A 15,312-nucleotide genomic window follows, 5' to 3' on the forward strand; every position below is an offset into this window, starting at 1 on the left:
TGAGAAAAAAAATAATATATCATAACTGACATTCAAACTTGAAAATTTGTTACTTTTTGTCAAAATTAACATTGTCCGGTTACCCCATTCTTTTTGGCACTGAGCCAGAACAATGTAGAATATTGTTTTGTACAACTCTGTATAACTTTTATGCATGTATGTTTTTTCGTTTTCGAATTATCACACAGAGCAAAATAAAACTTTTGATTTAAAGCAAACTTTTGATATAAACTAGTATACTTTATTCTCGTGAAATTAAACAAAAATGAAAATATTTCTGATAAAAATATGATCATCATAAAACGTACATGTAACATATGTTGATTTTTACATCAAAATTTAACATCAAAACAAAAAAAAAAAAGGAAAAAAGTAGAAATAAAACACATCTGTGATGTTGCCAGGACCAAATCTGTAAGAGAGTATTATTTATTGCATTTGCTGCATGATGATAATGCATGTAAATATAATGTAAATTGTTTGATCAGAATTATATCACATACCTATCCTATCAGCAATGATGCTTTGGGTAACGTTCAGGATGTAACCCCTTGAAACAAGAGTGCATGGCCAGGATATGCCCTTGAGACAACGATTCTTGATCTCATCTTCAATCCCATACTTGTGCAGACACAGCACCTTGACTCCTTTTTTTCAGGTAACTTCCTGAGTTCCCTTGGTCCTTGAGGATCTTCAGGAAGTTTTTTGTTGCCATCCACCCACCCCCACCCTCCAAGCTCTATTATTGATATGTAGAACGTGTACCTAGATTTTACTTTTCCCAGGCCTCCGAAATTCTCTTTGTATAGTAGATATGAGTTCAACACCATCCTGGCTATGTTGTTGAACACAACCTTTTTCCAGTATTTCACGGTCTTTTTCTCATCCAAGTACACATACAACAACATGCCTAATGTATTGACCCCACCCATAAATTTATTATATTGTAATATTATTTGTGGCTTTGACTTAGCCATTCTGCACCTAACAATTTGTTCTTCACATGCTCTCACATGATTGGATAATAGCAGGACCAGATTTTTTTGTGAGGATTTTTCTCAGAAGCCACAGGCTAACAACGGGCCAGATCTAAAATGATGTTTGGCCGACAGAAAACTTAGATTTCAGTGGGGCAGGTAAATATTTTCTGTTTTGTCAAACTGTGCCAGTGATGTAGATACCCAGTGAATATAAATATCAAATAAGAGGAACTGACATGAAGAAATTATCTACAAAAAGATGATAACCTTTATTCAGGTACAACCCCGTCTCAAGCAGTTTTTTACAACGCTGTACCCTAGACCAAATTTAGAATTGTTGTCCTCTTCCTGCTGAGACCTGGCCCCTCTAAATGAAAAAATCAAGCAGTACTTAGAGACCGAGTCATACAGCATCCAAAATTTTATGCCCCACTGATGATGATATTTTTTTGGAAGGTACTGTACTTCATGAGGGAGGTTCTATTTTTGGTACCAGCAAGGCTCTCATCCACACAAATTTGCTGGTGTGGCATGCAGTAATGTCAAAACACTGTTAGTATGATCAACCAGTGGTTGATATTTTGTACAAGGATTGTACTCTTCTTCCACTGGGCCAGATAACTTAAGAGTTATTGACAAGATGGAAAAAACGTAACAAGTTCTTGGAAACATTTTCCAAGAACTTGTTACGTTTTTTCCATCTTGGAAGAAGTGGACCAGTAAGATGTTGTGGTAGGCTTTTTGACTAATCCCATGTTCAATATACATCCTATAAACCTCTTTATTTCTACAACCAAAAGTTTGGACCAGTTCTTCAGAGTGAATGGTACATTATCCCCTATGCCATTTATGACTTGTTGCATGTAACGATTTGATTCCGTTACAATTAAATTGAGTAAAGTCATTGTAAAAAAAAGATTGAAATACTCAATCGGGGATGAATCTGGAGGTGGCATGTGCTTAGGGCCAGCTAGCTCTAGAAAAGTGAAAGGAAGTGAAGAAGGTTGCACTGGAGATAGAACCTCCTGATAGTCCTCATCATCATCATTCCTGGATTGCATAAACTGATTAGAGAAGCTTGGAGAGGTCAAATCATCAGAATCGTTATCAGACTCTTCATACATACTAATCTCAGGGTCAGAGTCAGACTCTGAAATCACATCTGAGAAATTCTCCATATATTCTAGGAGGTCAGAGTCATCTAACATTTTTTTAACTTTAGATGTCGACACCATTATAGTACAATAAATGTTAATGAAAATTGATAAATCTAATTTAAAAAAAATAAACTATATGTAACGACATGTTACAATATAAAATTAAAAGTAATAATAAATAAAATTACGATAACTGAATCGAAAATATAAAATAAAACAATTACAAATAACTCATTAAAAATATGATTCGATATAGGATCAAAATTTATATTTAAAATTATGAAAAATATATCATATATATCTTAGAAAGTAAATCACTTTATTTTATATAGAAAACTAAATAGAAAAATGAAAGAATGATTGAATAAAATGAACAACGAAAAGGTATGGAACCTTACCTGTAACATAGACAACAGTAGTCTTCGAGCGAAAAAGCAAAAGTGAATTCCAAAAATTCCAAATAATGGCTTTATAGATCAACAAAATACCATCTGGACACAAATATGTGAAACAGAGGGTAAACAAGACGTTGCCATCAAGTACTGACATCTGTTGTCGATAAATTTCAAAAAAATTTATTTTTAACAAGGTGCCTATGAATCAGCACCCTGGTAATCCCCATTAACAATGGGGTTGCTCTAAATGAACACAAAAAGAAAGAAATTTTTAAAGATTTCTTATGCAAATGCAAGCAAATAAAAATCAGATTTTATAAAAAGATGTAGAGAAAAATCAAGATGTTGCTGATACTTCGGCTTACGATTAATAGGAAAGCTCAGAAGATTACAATATTTTGCCAAAAAAGAAACCATCCTTGTTTAATGATGTTTAGCAGTGAAGAAAAAATTAATATTAACATGCAATAGTTTTGGTTGTGATTGTATGTTAATTATTGATTACTTTAATAAACATATATCTCTTAATTACGAAAAAGAATAGTATACTTTTATAACTTTTTGTATCTAGCCCTATGTTTTGTGTTAGTCCTTTATTTCATATAGCATGGATTTGCATAACACTGTAGTTTTTTGGAATCTAACTACCATGTTACATGAGGGTAATTGTATATTAAAACACAAGTTCATAAATGTAAAAAAAATGAAACAAATATTAATTAAAACCCTAGTTTTTCATAAATGATATATTTTATGTACAAAGACTGCCATATTTATGTCAAATATTTTAAAAAATTTATTTATACTAACTCTGTATATTTTCACCATGCTCCTTTAGCTTATCTTCTAACATTTTGCAGATTTTATCACCTAAAAATATATTAAGAAAAAAAAAGTTCAAATCCTGTAAATTTTTTTTATAATGTCTCTATACACTGTATTAAGTATAAACAAAATCCTTAATAATTAAAAAAACATTTTGAATAAATTTTTATTTTTTGTTTTTAATGGTATGTCTGGGTTGCATCACAAAGGAATATGCAATTGAATAAAAAGGATCATGAAATGGTATTCAATGTCCTTTTACTGATATATAAAATAGCCTATATTAAATTATAGAGAGAGAGAGAATGTGCTGCATAAGAATCTGGGCTGCAAAGTCAGAAGTAAATTTGTTGATAGAAGAATCTATAGAAATAGACCAACTTCAAACTCCTCTCTTTTTTATTATGTACTTTATATTAAGCTCCTAATAGAGAAGTTGCATGAACGTCATCTCATGTGACCAAGTCGTCATCGCTCTGCCTCCTATGCCATATTTGTGCCATGTCGTTCGTGGAGATGTATATAGTCTGGCTTGTATGGATGTTTATCACGTTTAGAACATGGAAAAATGCATTTTACTTTCCCAGCCCTGTTATATATAACAGTAGGGAAACTGGAAACATTTTTACATTTTTGGACACACAGGGACCATGGAACATTGAGAAATGCAAGAAAAACAAAAAATAATTAAATATTTTATCTGTATCTATGGATGTGTGGGAGGAACAATTTTGTTCACCCAATTTGAAGCTGAATTATTTCCATTACTTTTATCAAAAATTTTTGAAATTTTGCAGGAAGGTTTGTATATTAGGGGATTCAATGTTATTAAATTTTGGTAGTTAAAGGTCAAAGAGATGGTGGATCGTATCTCAAGTAGGGTCGGACTTCATAAAGATTATACTCGTTATTAACGCTTACAATTTTTTATAAAATTCATCTGTACCCTCAAAACTTTTGCCATTTTATAACAACTAAAAATATCAAAAGTTTTTTTTTATAACAAAATCTCATAAATAATGGTGCCCCACACAAATTTATTTATGTTTAATAATTTACAATTTATTTTTTTTAAATAAATATCTCATAACATATTGAAAAAGTTATGCAACTTTTTGCTGGATTTTTTTACTAGGTTATTTAACAACTCTTACTAGTCAAGATACTGACTGGTAGAGAAGTAACATTTTATGAATTCATTCTTAGAGGATCACAGTTCATGACTGAAGGTAGAATATGGTGACACCTTTCTTAATAATCCGATTTTTAACTCTTAATTAATTTAATCACACAAAAGAATACAGATCACTTAAGAGTCAGTTTTGTATCAAGTGGTTGGGTTGATCCAAAGATTTTGATAAAGTTCTTCAGAACCTAAATTTCTTTTGTTAGGAAAGGTAAGTATAACAAACTATGACACTTGGTCATAGTATCATTGTACTATAATAATTAAAAATGTATGTTTTATGAGTTTTATTGACCATTGCATAACATCACTTCTAAATACTGAGTGGTAAATTTTCTTTTTTTTCTTTGTAATTGTTGAATTTGTTTTATTCTGTTTTAAAATTTACTTACACTGTACCTCTTCATTAAGTGAGCCACTCAAGGTTTATGCTTTCCCCTGTTTGGTTACTCTGTCATGTATCAGGTAAGGTTAAAACAGAACAGAAATGTCACAAATATAGCACCGGTAAGATGCACATGCAGGAATACAATACATCACATGCAAATTGTCTATAAGGGCATTAGCCTCCTATCTTACATTATAAAGGCCTCCCATAAATCAAGATCTTATTTTATGATGTTTTCCCTACTTTTTTTAATAATTAAATTTCCTATTTAAATACAATTTCACACTTTACTCCCCTCTCTCTTGGGTGTTATGCTTTTTAAATTATATTTATATAAAGCAAAAAAAAACAATTTGATAAAAATGATTTTGTTTTTGTTCTTTTTCATTTAGTATATGTAACGCACAAAAAATATCTGCCATCAATAATTAATCAATCTTTTGTTGCATATCACTAATTACCTTTTTCTTATCAGAAATCTATATTCAAATAGATTTGGTGCTAGCTACTTCTAAATTTTTATTGTAAAAAAAGATCCATACAAAATGGCTAAGATGATTCAGGTTAAATCTACTGAATACTTTACTATAACGATAGATGGAGAATATTGTGTGGATGTTGATGAATGATAATAAAATGTGAAAAAAAGATAAATGCTCTCAGTTTTAATAAAAATGCTGGATGATTCATTTGGTAGTGATGAAATGTCATTATGTGTTCATATAACCAAAGTATGTTTTAAACTATTATTTAGAGGCAGAAATCAGACCTCTTGAAATCCACAAGTTGGTGTTTGAGTCAGACCTAAAATTCTTGTAGAATTTTAGAAGATTCAAAGTTGGGTGCTTGGTCTAACAACTTCATAGCATTGATTAAAATACATTAATAAAGATTCTAAATATTGTTTGATACTTAAATATTTTAAAAGTTTTTGATTCCATTAATTAATAATTAAATTTCCTATTTAAATACAATTTCACACTTTTCTCCCCTCTCTCTTGGGTGTTATGCTTTTTAAATTATATTTATATAAAGCAAAAAAAAAAAAATTTGATAAAAATGATTTTGTTTTTGTTCTTTTTCATTTAGTATATGTAATGCACAAAAAATATCTGCCATCAATAATTTATTCTGTAAAATGTAACTTTTGTTTTATAAAAGGTTCCATAGATCAGATATCTTAGTATCTAAATAATAAATTTATTATTATTAAAACAGTTCTTTAATCATCCTATTTTTATAATTCACATTTTTCTGTACTTTTCACTTTCTCTTTCAGATTTTCTAGAGTGTTCTTAAGATAAACACACAAACTTCTTTAGTTGAATAAACTTAATAAATCAAGAAGGAAAACCTTTACCTATCTAGCATATTTAGATATTTAAGCTCATATTCAGGACAAAAATAGTTCTTAAAATACAAATTCTTCAAAAATTGAGGGGCTTTGTATTTATTAAAGTTATTAAGCAAAAATTATAGATATACCTGCACATTGTTATGAAGTAGTCAATTAAAAAAGTCAACTGCAAATATTAAACACCAAAAATTTCAGCAAAAACACAAACAAAGGAATTTTTGCCTTAACTTCACTATATAGATAGCAAAGCTCATTCCTTAAAATGAAGAGTATCAGAGTATAAGTAAAGTTGCAAATACAACAAAATTGACCAATTTTTTTTTTTTATTAATGACTGGGACATGCTTTGGGAGACTCAGTAGAAGTAAAGGCAATAGATTATTTAGTCATAACAATAGTAGTACAGCAAACATGAAGCTGCAGTTCATAAAATAGTGAGGTTGTGACTGAAGTTTTCAACACAAAAATGTGAACATCGGACATTCAGCGCCGCCTTCCTGTAAGCCTAGAAGTTTGACAATGGCATTTGGAACATCAAGCATGATTCCACTGACGTTTCAAACGCCATTGTCAAACTTCTAGGCTTACAGGAGGGCAACGCTAAATGTCCAACATTCACATTGAAAATTTCGGCCACAACCTTGCTAATATCTAAATTAGATAACCAATCAATGGTAGCATTAATTATCTGATAGATCTTGGTCAACATACACTGATTAGAACCAAATCTTGGATATGATGCATTGTCTGGAAGGCTCCATAATCACAGTTGGTGAATGAGAATAAGTTCCATTTGTACAGAAAAATACTTTAGGGCTGCATTTTGTTATAAAGCATTCTTCATGTTCAAATGTTAACTGAAGAAGCACAAAATTAGTTTAGGTAAAAAATGCCTTTGTTTTTATAACATTTCTTCTATTTAATATTGAAGATGACTTTTTATCATCTAATTATTTATAATCATCATCATTTGTATCTTAGTGATATTATATCTTATTAGGCATAAAAATTTAAATAATATTCTGTTTAAAAAGAAAATTTTTCTAATAAAATTTTGAAATAACTAATTAAGAGTAAATTGAATAATTCACTGCTTACCAAAATAATTAAGATAACATTTTGCTTCCCATGGTGATTTTAATGGTAATGGATATTTTTCTAATGACTTAAGGGCCTATAAAATATAAATTTTGTAAAATGATTAATTTAGTTTAGAAAATACATGTGTGCACAACTGTTTAGTAAAATAATTACATATCGATCAATGTTTGTTGATTTATATGAATCATTATGTATTATATAATAATATATGAAAAGTAAATATAATTCTTACCTTATGACATTTAAGTTTCTAGTTCTGTTAATTATATTCAAATAAAACATTTGAGATGTAAAAAAACTTTCTCCAAGTAAAAACTTGTGACAATTTAGATGACTGTCAAAAATTTTTTTAGGAGTTTTTCTCTGGTAAAAATAAGGTTGGCACTTGCAGGCAAAATGTAAGTAAAAATATTGTGGGTACTGCTTCCAAGTGCTAAACATATCTTTACCAAAGAAAAATTTCTAAAAAAAATTTTGACTGTCATCTAACTTGTCATAAGTTTTTACTTGGCAAAATTTTTTTACATCTCAGATGTTTTTGTTTGGATATCAATTGTTTTTGTTTAATAATTGTGTTATTATGTCAAGACATATGATTGGTCGGCATTCGGTGACCATTGACTGAACGTGTCGCCAACCAAATGCTTTCAATATTCATTTTGGTTGGTGCCAACTGAACATGTCACCAACCAACACATCACCAATTGAATGCATCACTGACTGACACTTTCAATATGCCATTTAGAATAATCATTATAAAACATTTTAATTGGCATAAATTTGAACTTTTGTAATTCTGAGTAACATTTTGAATAAAATTTGTTTGTTTCTAAGCAATTTTATCTTTATAAGCATAAAATTAAGCTGTAAAACTGAATTAGCTCTACGGAAAACTTCTATGATCTTTGACAAATTGACCTGGAAGTTTCACCAGCACATCACTGATAACAAGAAATGCTTAAGTTTAAAATTTGAGCTTTCTAGACCCAGTAGTTTTTTCTATATGAGCATCTGCAGTGCTGGATGAAAAAGAGGAGATAAAATACAGCTTTTTTTTTCCAATTTTTGCACTTTTCAATTGTTTATATTTTGGCAACTGCTTTATAGACAATCTTGAAATTTTGCACATTACCTAAGAAAATAATTTTCTTTCAAATGAGATATTTGGAATTACTTCAGGTGTTTGGAGGCAAAGAAATAGACCACCTAAAATAAGCAACTTTGATTCTTGAATATATAGCCAGTCAGCGACTTTTTTTACTTGGCGGGGAATCATGGGAGTAACTCCCCACCAAATAAATTACTTATAACTGAAGTGTAATCATAAACAAGCAATATACAAATATTGATTAAATTTTAACATCTTGTATAGATTAATATAGTAGCATAAACTAATAATATATTTAAAGTTAAAATTTAAACCTTTAAAATTTTTATAAATAGGTCTTATATTGTATAGAACATGGTATTTTTTTACAACATTGACAGACTCCTAAGAATAATAGATGATTCCAAGGGAGTCAGTTCTTACTGATTCTTGGAAAGTATCCACCACCTGAAGATGTTAGAGGGGATTAAACTCATTAGTCGATTGATGGTGCAGGACATAATTCAGATTTGAGCAATACACTTGAGTTGTTAGCCCAATATACAGTTGACTTTGTGGATGCTAGTGGAAGTAATGAAAAATATAGATATAGAAGATTTATGCAGAATATTTTTCTCATATGCTTTTATCATTACTTCCAATCTAATCAAATACTAATCAAATCCTAAACAATTGATATGTATATGCAAGAATCAGGACTGATACAAGTAAGATTCTTTATATACAAAAATTGTGGTTATGGTCATAACCTATTTGAACTATATCATTATCATATCACTCCCACTGCAGGTAAAGAAACATTATACAGGTCATGCATGATTTCATGATCAATGTCATATCCAATTTTTGAGGAGAAAGTTTTGCACAGTGAGGAGTTGCTTAATATCAGCATGAATATCATTGCTCATACAATAGCTACAGCATCCTTCTGCAATGATCTACAGAAATATCAGATCATAAACAAAGCTTAGACTTTGTGTAAACATGAATTTCCATACTGAGTGCAATTTACACAGTGATTTCTGTAATAGTGTGTACCTTAAGTTGAGATGGTATTTTTCATAGACAAAGTGTTATATATGAAAAAGAGGATTATCAACTTGCAAAACAGTCATGTGGTGTAAGGAGAATCCCTATATTCACAGGCATCAACAGAAATTCATGAGTGTTGATATCATTAGTAGCTATTTAATTGGACAGTACATAACTTATTGCCCCATCTAAATGGACACCTCTATCTGATCTAAATGTAGCCAGAATTATTAGAAGAGGTCTCAGTCATATCTGCTGCCATATGTTGTGGAACACGATGGCACACCATCCCACTTTAGTGTGGATATGAGAAAGTACTTTGACACTTTCAAGGATTTATCCATTTTATGATCAGCAAGATCTCCAGATTAACAACACTGGTTTCTGTACAGCCATATGAATGAACTAGTTTATAAAATACAAACTGAATCAGACCATCTGTCTCAGGTTACTGCTGCTATAGATGGCATTTGACAAATACCTAGAACTTTTGAAAACATTCATTATTCCCTGCATTACTGATTTATTGCACATATTTGGGTTGGGGTAAAATTTTGAGCAATTCCAGTAATCTGAAAACAGTGGATTTGTATACTGAACAGAATAAGAAATTTAGGAAATGACACACATGAATCTTTTCAGTCATCTTGCACTCTTTACATTCTTATTATGCATGGCAAGTTGCCTGCAAGTATGTACTGTATGAACAACTTTAATCCCCTTTAGCATCAAGAATGCATTTCTGTTCAAGTGTTTATTAGTAATTAGCACATTGCATGACTTTCATATCATGATAGAATTAAGGCAGAGCTGGAAAGAAAGAAACAAGTCTTTCACCTGATGGTTGCAAACAGGTGAGCTTGCCACCAAAAAAAGACTATCCTTTTACTTGCCATCTACAAGAGAGCTGATCCTTGAACTTTGACCCAACCGTACATTGAAAATGAAGTTATAAACCCCTATTTTTTATATTTAAATGGATCACTATTACATTTTTGGATTCCTCATTGCAATTAATAGAAAATGGCAGTTTCATCAAAATCAGTTATCAAATTTTGAGAACGACCTTGATTCTATAAGCCCATAGAGGACATGCTAGTGACCTTAAGACACTGCCAGACAGTCATGCAATATCACTTTGTCATGCACACTCATGCCACAACATTTATTTTGAAAAAAATCATGGATTCCAATTTTTTATTACACTTTTTGAATCCTCATCACATTTAACGGAAAATGGCAAAGCTTAACCAAAATTGATCAAGCAAATTTTGAGATCAAATACAGTTCTGTAACCCACATAGAAGAGGCCTCGCTAATGCTCCAACTCAAAAATTGATTCTTTTGGCACTATCATTCCAAAGAGTTTATTAAAGTTCAAAAAAGCTCATTCATTCTTTCAGTATCATCCTGTATAACAAGGCATTTAAAGAAAAGCTTATAAAAGTTACATGAATACTGTAAAAAGCTGAAAAAATTCTCATTTATTAATCTGAAATAACAGGGAAAAAATTTATTAATAAAATAGAAAATTCTTTAATCTTTTAAAACAAAAACAAAAGACATTTTAAATATGACTTTATATTAGAGTACAAAATTATATTGAAAATATATCAATACAATGACATTTTATTACATTTTGACAACTAATAAATATTAGAAGATTGTGCTTAGAAAATTATGCTGCTAAAAGTACTGATAAGAAAATAACTGACTTCAAAAACATATTAAAAAAGGAAAAATAAACACTTTCCTGCTTTTATGGAGATATTAACCTTTTATAAATTCATAAAAATCCAGAAGTATTATATACAACATGTTAATAAAATTTCTCATATGTAGTACAGCCAAAATTAAAATCAAACTATTGATGTTGTCTAGCAATGATTAATTGCAAGCATGCATTCAGCATTTTCTTAGTCATCAACATTTGTATGACATACAGACATTCATATCTGAAATGAGACTTCATACACAATGAAACAATACTAAATTCTGCATCAAACTTGTTAAAACTTTACCAAACATTTAATCTACTTAAAAAAGCATATGTTAATGATGCCATTTTACTTAATGTACACAAGTGTATAAATGGCAAACATTTTAAAGAAGGCAATGAATCGACAGAGGATTATCTCCATCCATGTAGCCCAATTTTGAACAAGAAACCAGAGTTCCAGTATGTAAGGAAATCAACAGACTATAGACAATCAATAAACAATCCTATTTTGAGCATTTCAAATGGTTTTCTGCATGCTCTTCTGTCATTCAAATCAACAGAAGTAAAACATGTTGCAACAATTGCACTCAGAGGTAATGCAAATTGGCTGCAAGAACTGTTTGAATAAGTGACACTGAACAAATACTGGCAGAAGTATGTAGCTACAGAAAATACTTATTTGATGATGATCGTCAGTAAAAATTTGTACTGTAAATGTAGTAAATTTTATATTAGAAGTTCAATTTACTTTTAACCTTACTATAGATACATTGTCTATAGCTCAGTTCAAGTTTTTACCAAAATTACTAAAATATCTGAAGTCTTCATTTCTATAACTGTATCTTCTTAATTAAAATTATGATAAATTAAAACTTTCAGCCTATTATTGTACTATGACATAAAATATGTAAACACATACGCTCTTTTTTTTTCGTCTGAAAAATACACATTTATGAAATCAGAAAATTATTCTACATCTAACAAAACATTAGAGAAATTAATTTTCACTTGCAATAAATGACATGTTTAATTTTATTGACAGAAAAGCTACATAGGCCTTATTGCATAAATGTAAAAAGCAGAAATGGAACTCAATACATACCCATAAATTACAACTTAAATGCAACAATAACAAACAGGATATAAAAGAAAATAAAATATGCACAATAAGAGCTGTAAATGTACTCATCTACATCTACTCTCTCTCTATATATTGTATATATATATAAAACACTTATAAAAAAGTGTTGTGACAATTTTAATCTATTGTGAAGGAATAGAAAATAGAAATAGGAGCATCAATATCAGAACTTGATGAATCATCATGAAATTTTTTGAACAAATGAATAAAGCAAGCAGAGGTGGGAGGGTTGGGCCATCCTATAGAAAGTGGAACAAAGGGAGCAAAGCAAGTGAGGAAAGAACTATTAAAAATAGGGGTCCGAGGAGGTAAATTGTCACAAAATTTTTGTTATGAATAGCCTATATTGGAAACAAATGGACAAAGCAAGCAGAGTTAGACCCTAATAAGCAAATAAGGTAACCACAAATAAATGAACTATAAGAAACATTACATGCATAACAAATGAGCAGAAAAATGTAAAATAATTAAATTATAAATATGTAAATAATAAACTAAAATAACAAATACCCAAAAAATATCAATATATAATAATTATTATGTATATAAATATTAATATAAAATGATTAAACATATCTAATATTTATAGCTTTCATTAAAAAAATTTTAAGTGTGGAGCATGTAACAAACAGTTAAATTTTGTAATGTTTGAAACTTTTATTTGTTCTAACTCATTTTGCTAATACTTGAGGGATAACAGGATAAAATGACCAAAAACATTTTGTAGGTTTTGGTATTAAATCTAATTTTTGTTGAAACTGTAAAAATGGTATGATTATACTCTTACAGCTTTCAATAAACCTAAAATAAAAATTAAGTTTGACATGAAATATAAATTTTAAGATAATGCTAACTCAGCTTAAGAAGAAAATTAATCGAATACTCTACTCCTATACTTAATTAAATTTGAATTATAATAGGTTGGGTTCTAGCAATTCATGTAGAGACCATACAAATTTATATTATATTTAAATGGAATAACTTTCTTGTTTTTAAAGGATGTAGATACTTTTACACTTTTTGCTAAAGATGCCATAATTATTAATGTTATTAGTGAGCAAGACAAATGTTATGTGACTTACAGATATACAATTGTTTGTTTCTACAGGACATCTATAAATGATGTCATCTTCCGTATCATTAATTGTAATATTATGCCAAAAATCCCTTTGAATAATTATGAGGTAAATACACCACATCAATAACTTAATGGACATTAACATAAAATAATCTATCTACAATTTTATCAACAGAAAACACTACATGTCAATAGCATTGTGTTAATCATTTATTTTTGCTACACCTCGATAGCAAGTTATTTCACTCTTAATTTAAAAGTTTGTCATGCATTCTTCAATCAACACAATGGAAACATTGGACATGCATGCCCATGGGAATTAGTGTTGCCACCTTTTCAAAAATCACTGACCCGGATGGCAGGTCAGGTTTGTTCGAACAGAAGTTCCTGATGCATGCACAATGTCATTTTACATTGCAAAGAATAACGTGCATGCCAGTTCTAAATCAGTTACAGTTAGGGACTAGGACTTGAGTAGGAGTAACATAAGTAACCTAAATTAAGAAAGAGCAGATACAGTACAGATAACTTAGCTCTATTTGAAAAGTGTACGATCGTACATGCAAAAAAAAAAAAAAGTTGACAGGTTGTGCGCCACACATCTGCGTAAACAGACTAACATGGCAGAATTGCAGATGAGTTTCAGTGAGTACGAGTTCTTTTGCTGTTAAAATAGTGTAAATTTGTAAAAATATTGGTGAGAACTTTGTTTCATCATAATTTCACACTTAGTACGAAATTCCCAGATAAAATTAATAGTTCACCCAGACAGTGAGTCAATTCCCGGATTGTTCAGGTGAAAACCGGACAGGTGGTAACATTAATGGGAATGTTTTTTCCTACCAGGTCTAATGGTAAGTTTATGTTGGTTAATGTTTAAGTAAGTTTGTATGGTCTCTACATAAAATGAATCATTAGAATCCAACCTATTATAGCTAAAGTTTAATTAAGTATAAGCCTGTATTACTAATACATAGACATACTTCAATATTTAATTAAAATATAAAATAAAATTGGTCAAACTTTACCTACGTGCATCATCATCATGGCCATACACGTTCTAACCTAACATAACCTATTCTAATTACCAAATTATTGGTAATTTATTAGAATAGGTTAGATTTAGTTGTAATGTGGATCACCACTGTGCGGCCATGACGCTGCACGACGGTAAAGTTTAACTATAAAATTTATATATGGTGTATTGTATTTTCGTTACAAGTTAAAACTGACTCTAGAGTAAGTGTGTTGAAGTTTCCATCCCTTTTCAATGGCTTCGTCTCTCCATTCTTTCAACCACTTGGCGAATAACGGATTGGGGCACTCGTAAACCATCTTCTTCCTTTTTGTTCTCTTTTTCATCACACAATCTTTTCCTTTCTCCATTTTTCACTTTATACTTCGACATTAACAATTTGAACCACGTGCGTAACTTTTGAAAAATTGAAGCGACGGGATTGGCTATATAGGTAGTCACGTGAAGAGTTTCCAAGAAGCATCGACAGATCAAGAAACGATTTCGTTTTAATTGTTAATAAAATAAAATTGGAAATAGCGAAGCGTAGACAAACAGAACGCCCATTGACGACTCTAATCAAAAGATTTATTTAGGCTTTTTAAACTGGAGGAAAGCGATAAATGCAATTGGAAGCGAGATCCGAAATGACGCTAACCAGAAGACACGCCTATATACAATGAAAACTGGCATAAATAAACTGTCATAAAAAATACCACAGATATTCTACAATATAATAAAAACTCTTAGTTATTAATCGAAAAATGAGCTAAAGAGATACATGTACTGTACAACCAATAGACTCCCTACCAATGTCGATAGATTTTCT

General features: G+C 30.2%; 1 protein-coding gene across 1 annotated transcript; it reads right to left on the minus strand.

Moving 5' to 3' along the window:
- Positions 1-3,337: 3,337 nt before the first annotated feature.
- LOC111623993 (crossover junction endonuclease MUS81-like) lies at positions 3,338-15,312 on the minus strand. Its single transcript, XM_023366759.1, has 4 exons — positions 15,294-15,312; positions 14,702-15,153; positions 7,387-7,462; positions 3,338-3,402 (listed from the first exon to the last, which is right to left on the minus strand). Exons 2-4 carry the CDS (start codon positions 14,852-14,854, stop codon positions 3,338-3,340), a joined length of 294 nt encoding a protein of 97 aa, XP_023222527.1. The 5' UTR covers positions 14,855-15,153; positions 15,294-15,312.

Source organism: Centruroides sculpturatus, unplaced genomic scaffold (genome assembly GCF_000671375.1).
Source record: "Centruroides sculpturatus isolate CEXI.00-Female unplaced genomic scaffold, Cexi_2.0 scaffold326, whole genome shotgun sequence".
NCBI lineage: Eukaryota > Metazoa > Arthropoda > Arachnida > Scorpiones > Buthidae > Centruroides > Centruroides sculpturatus.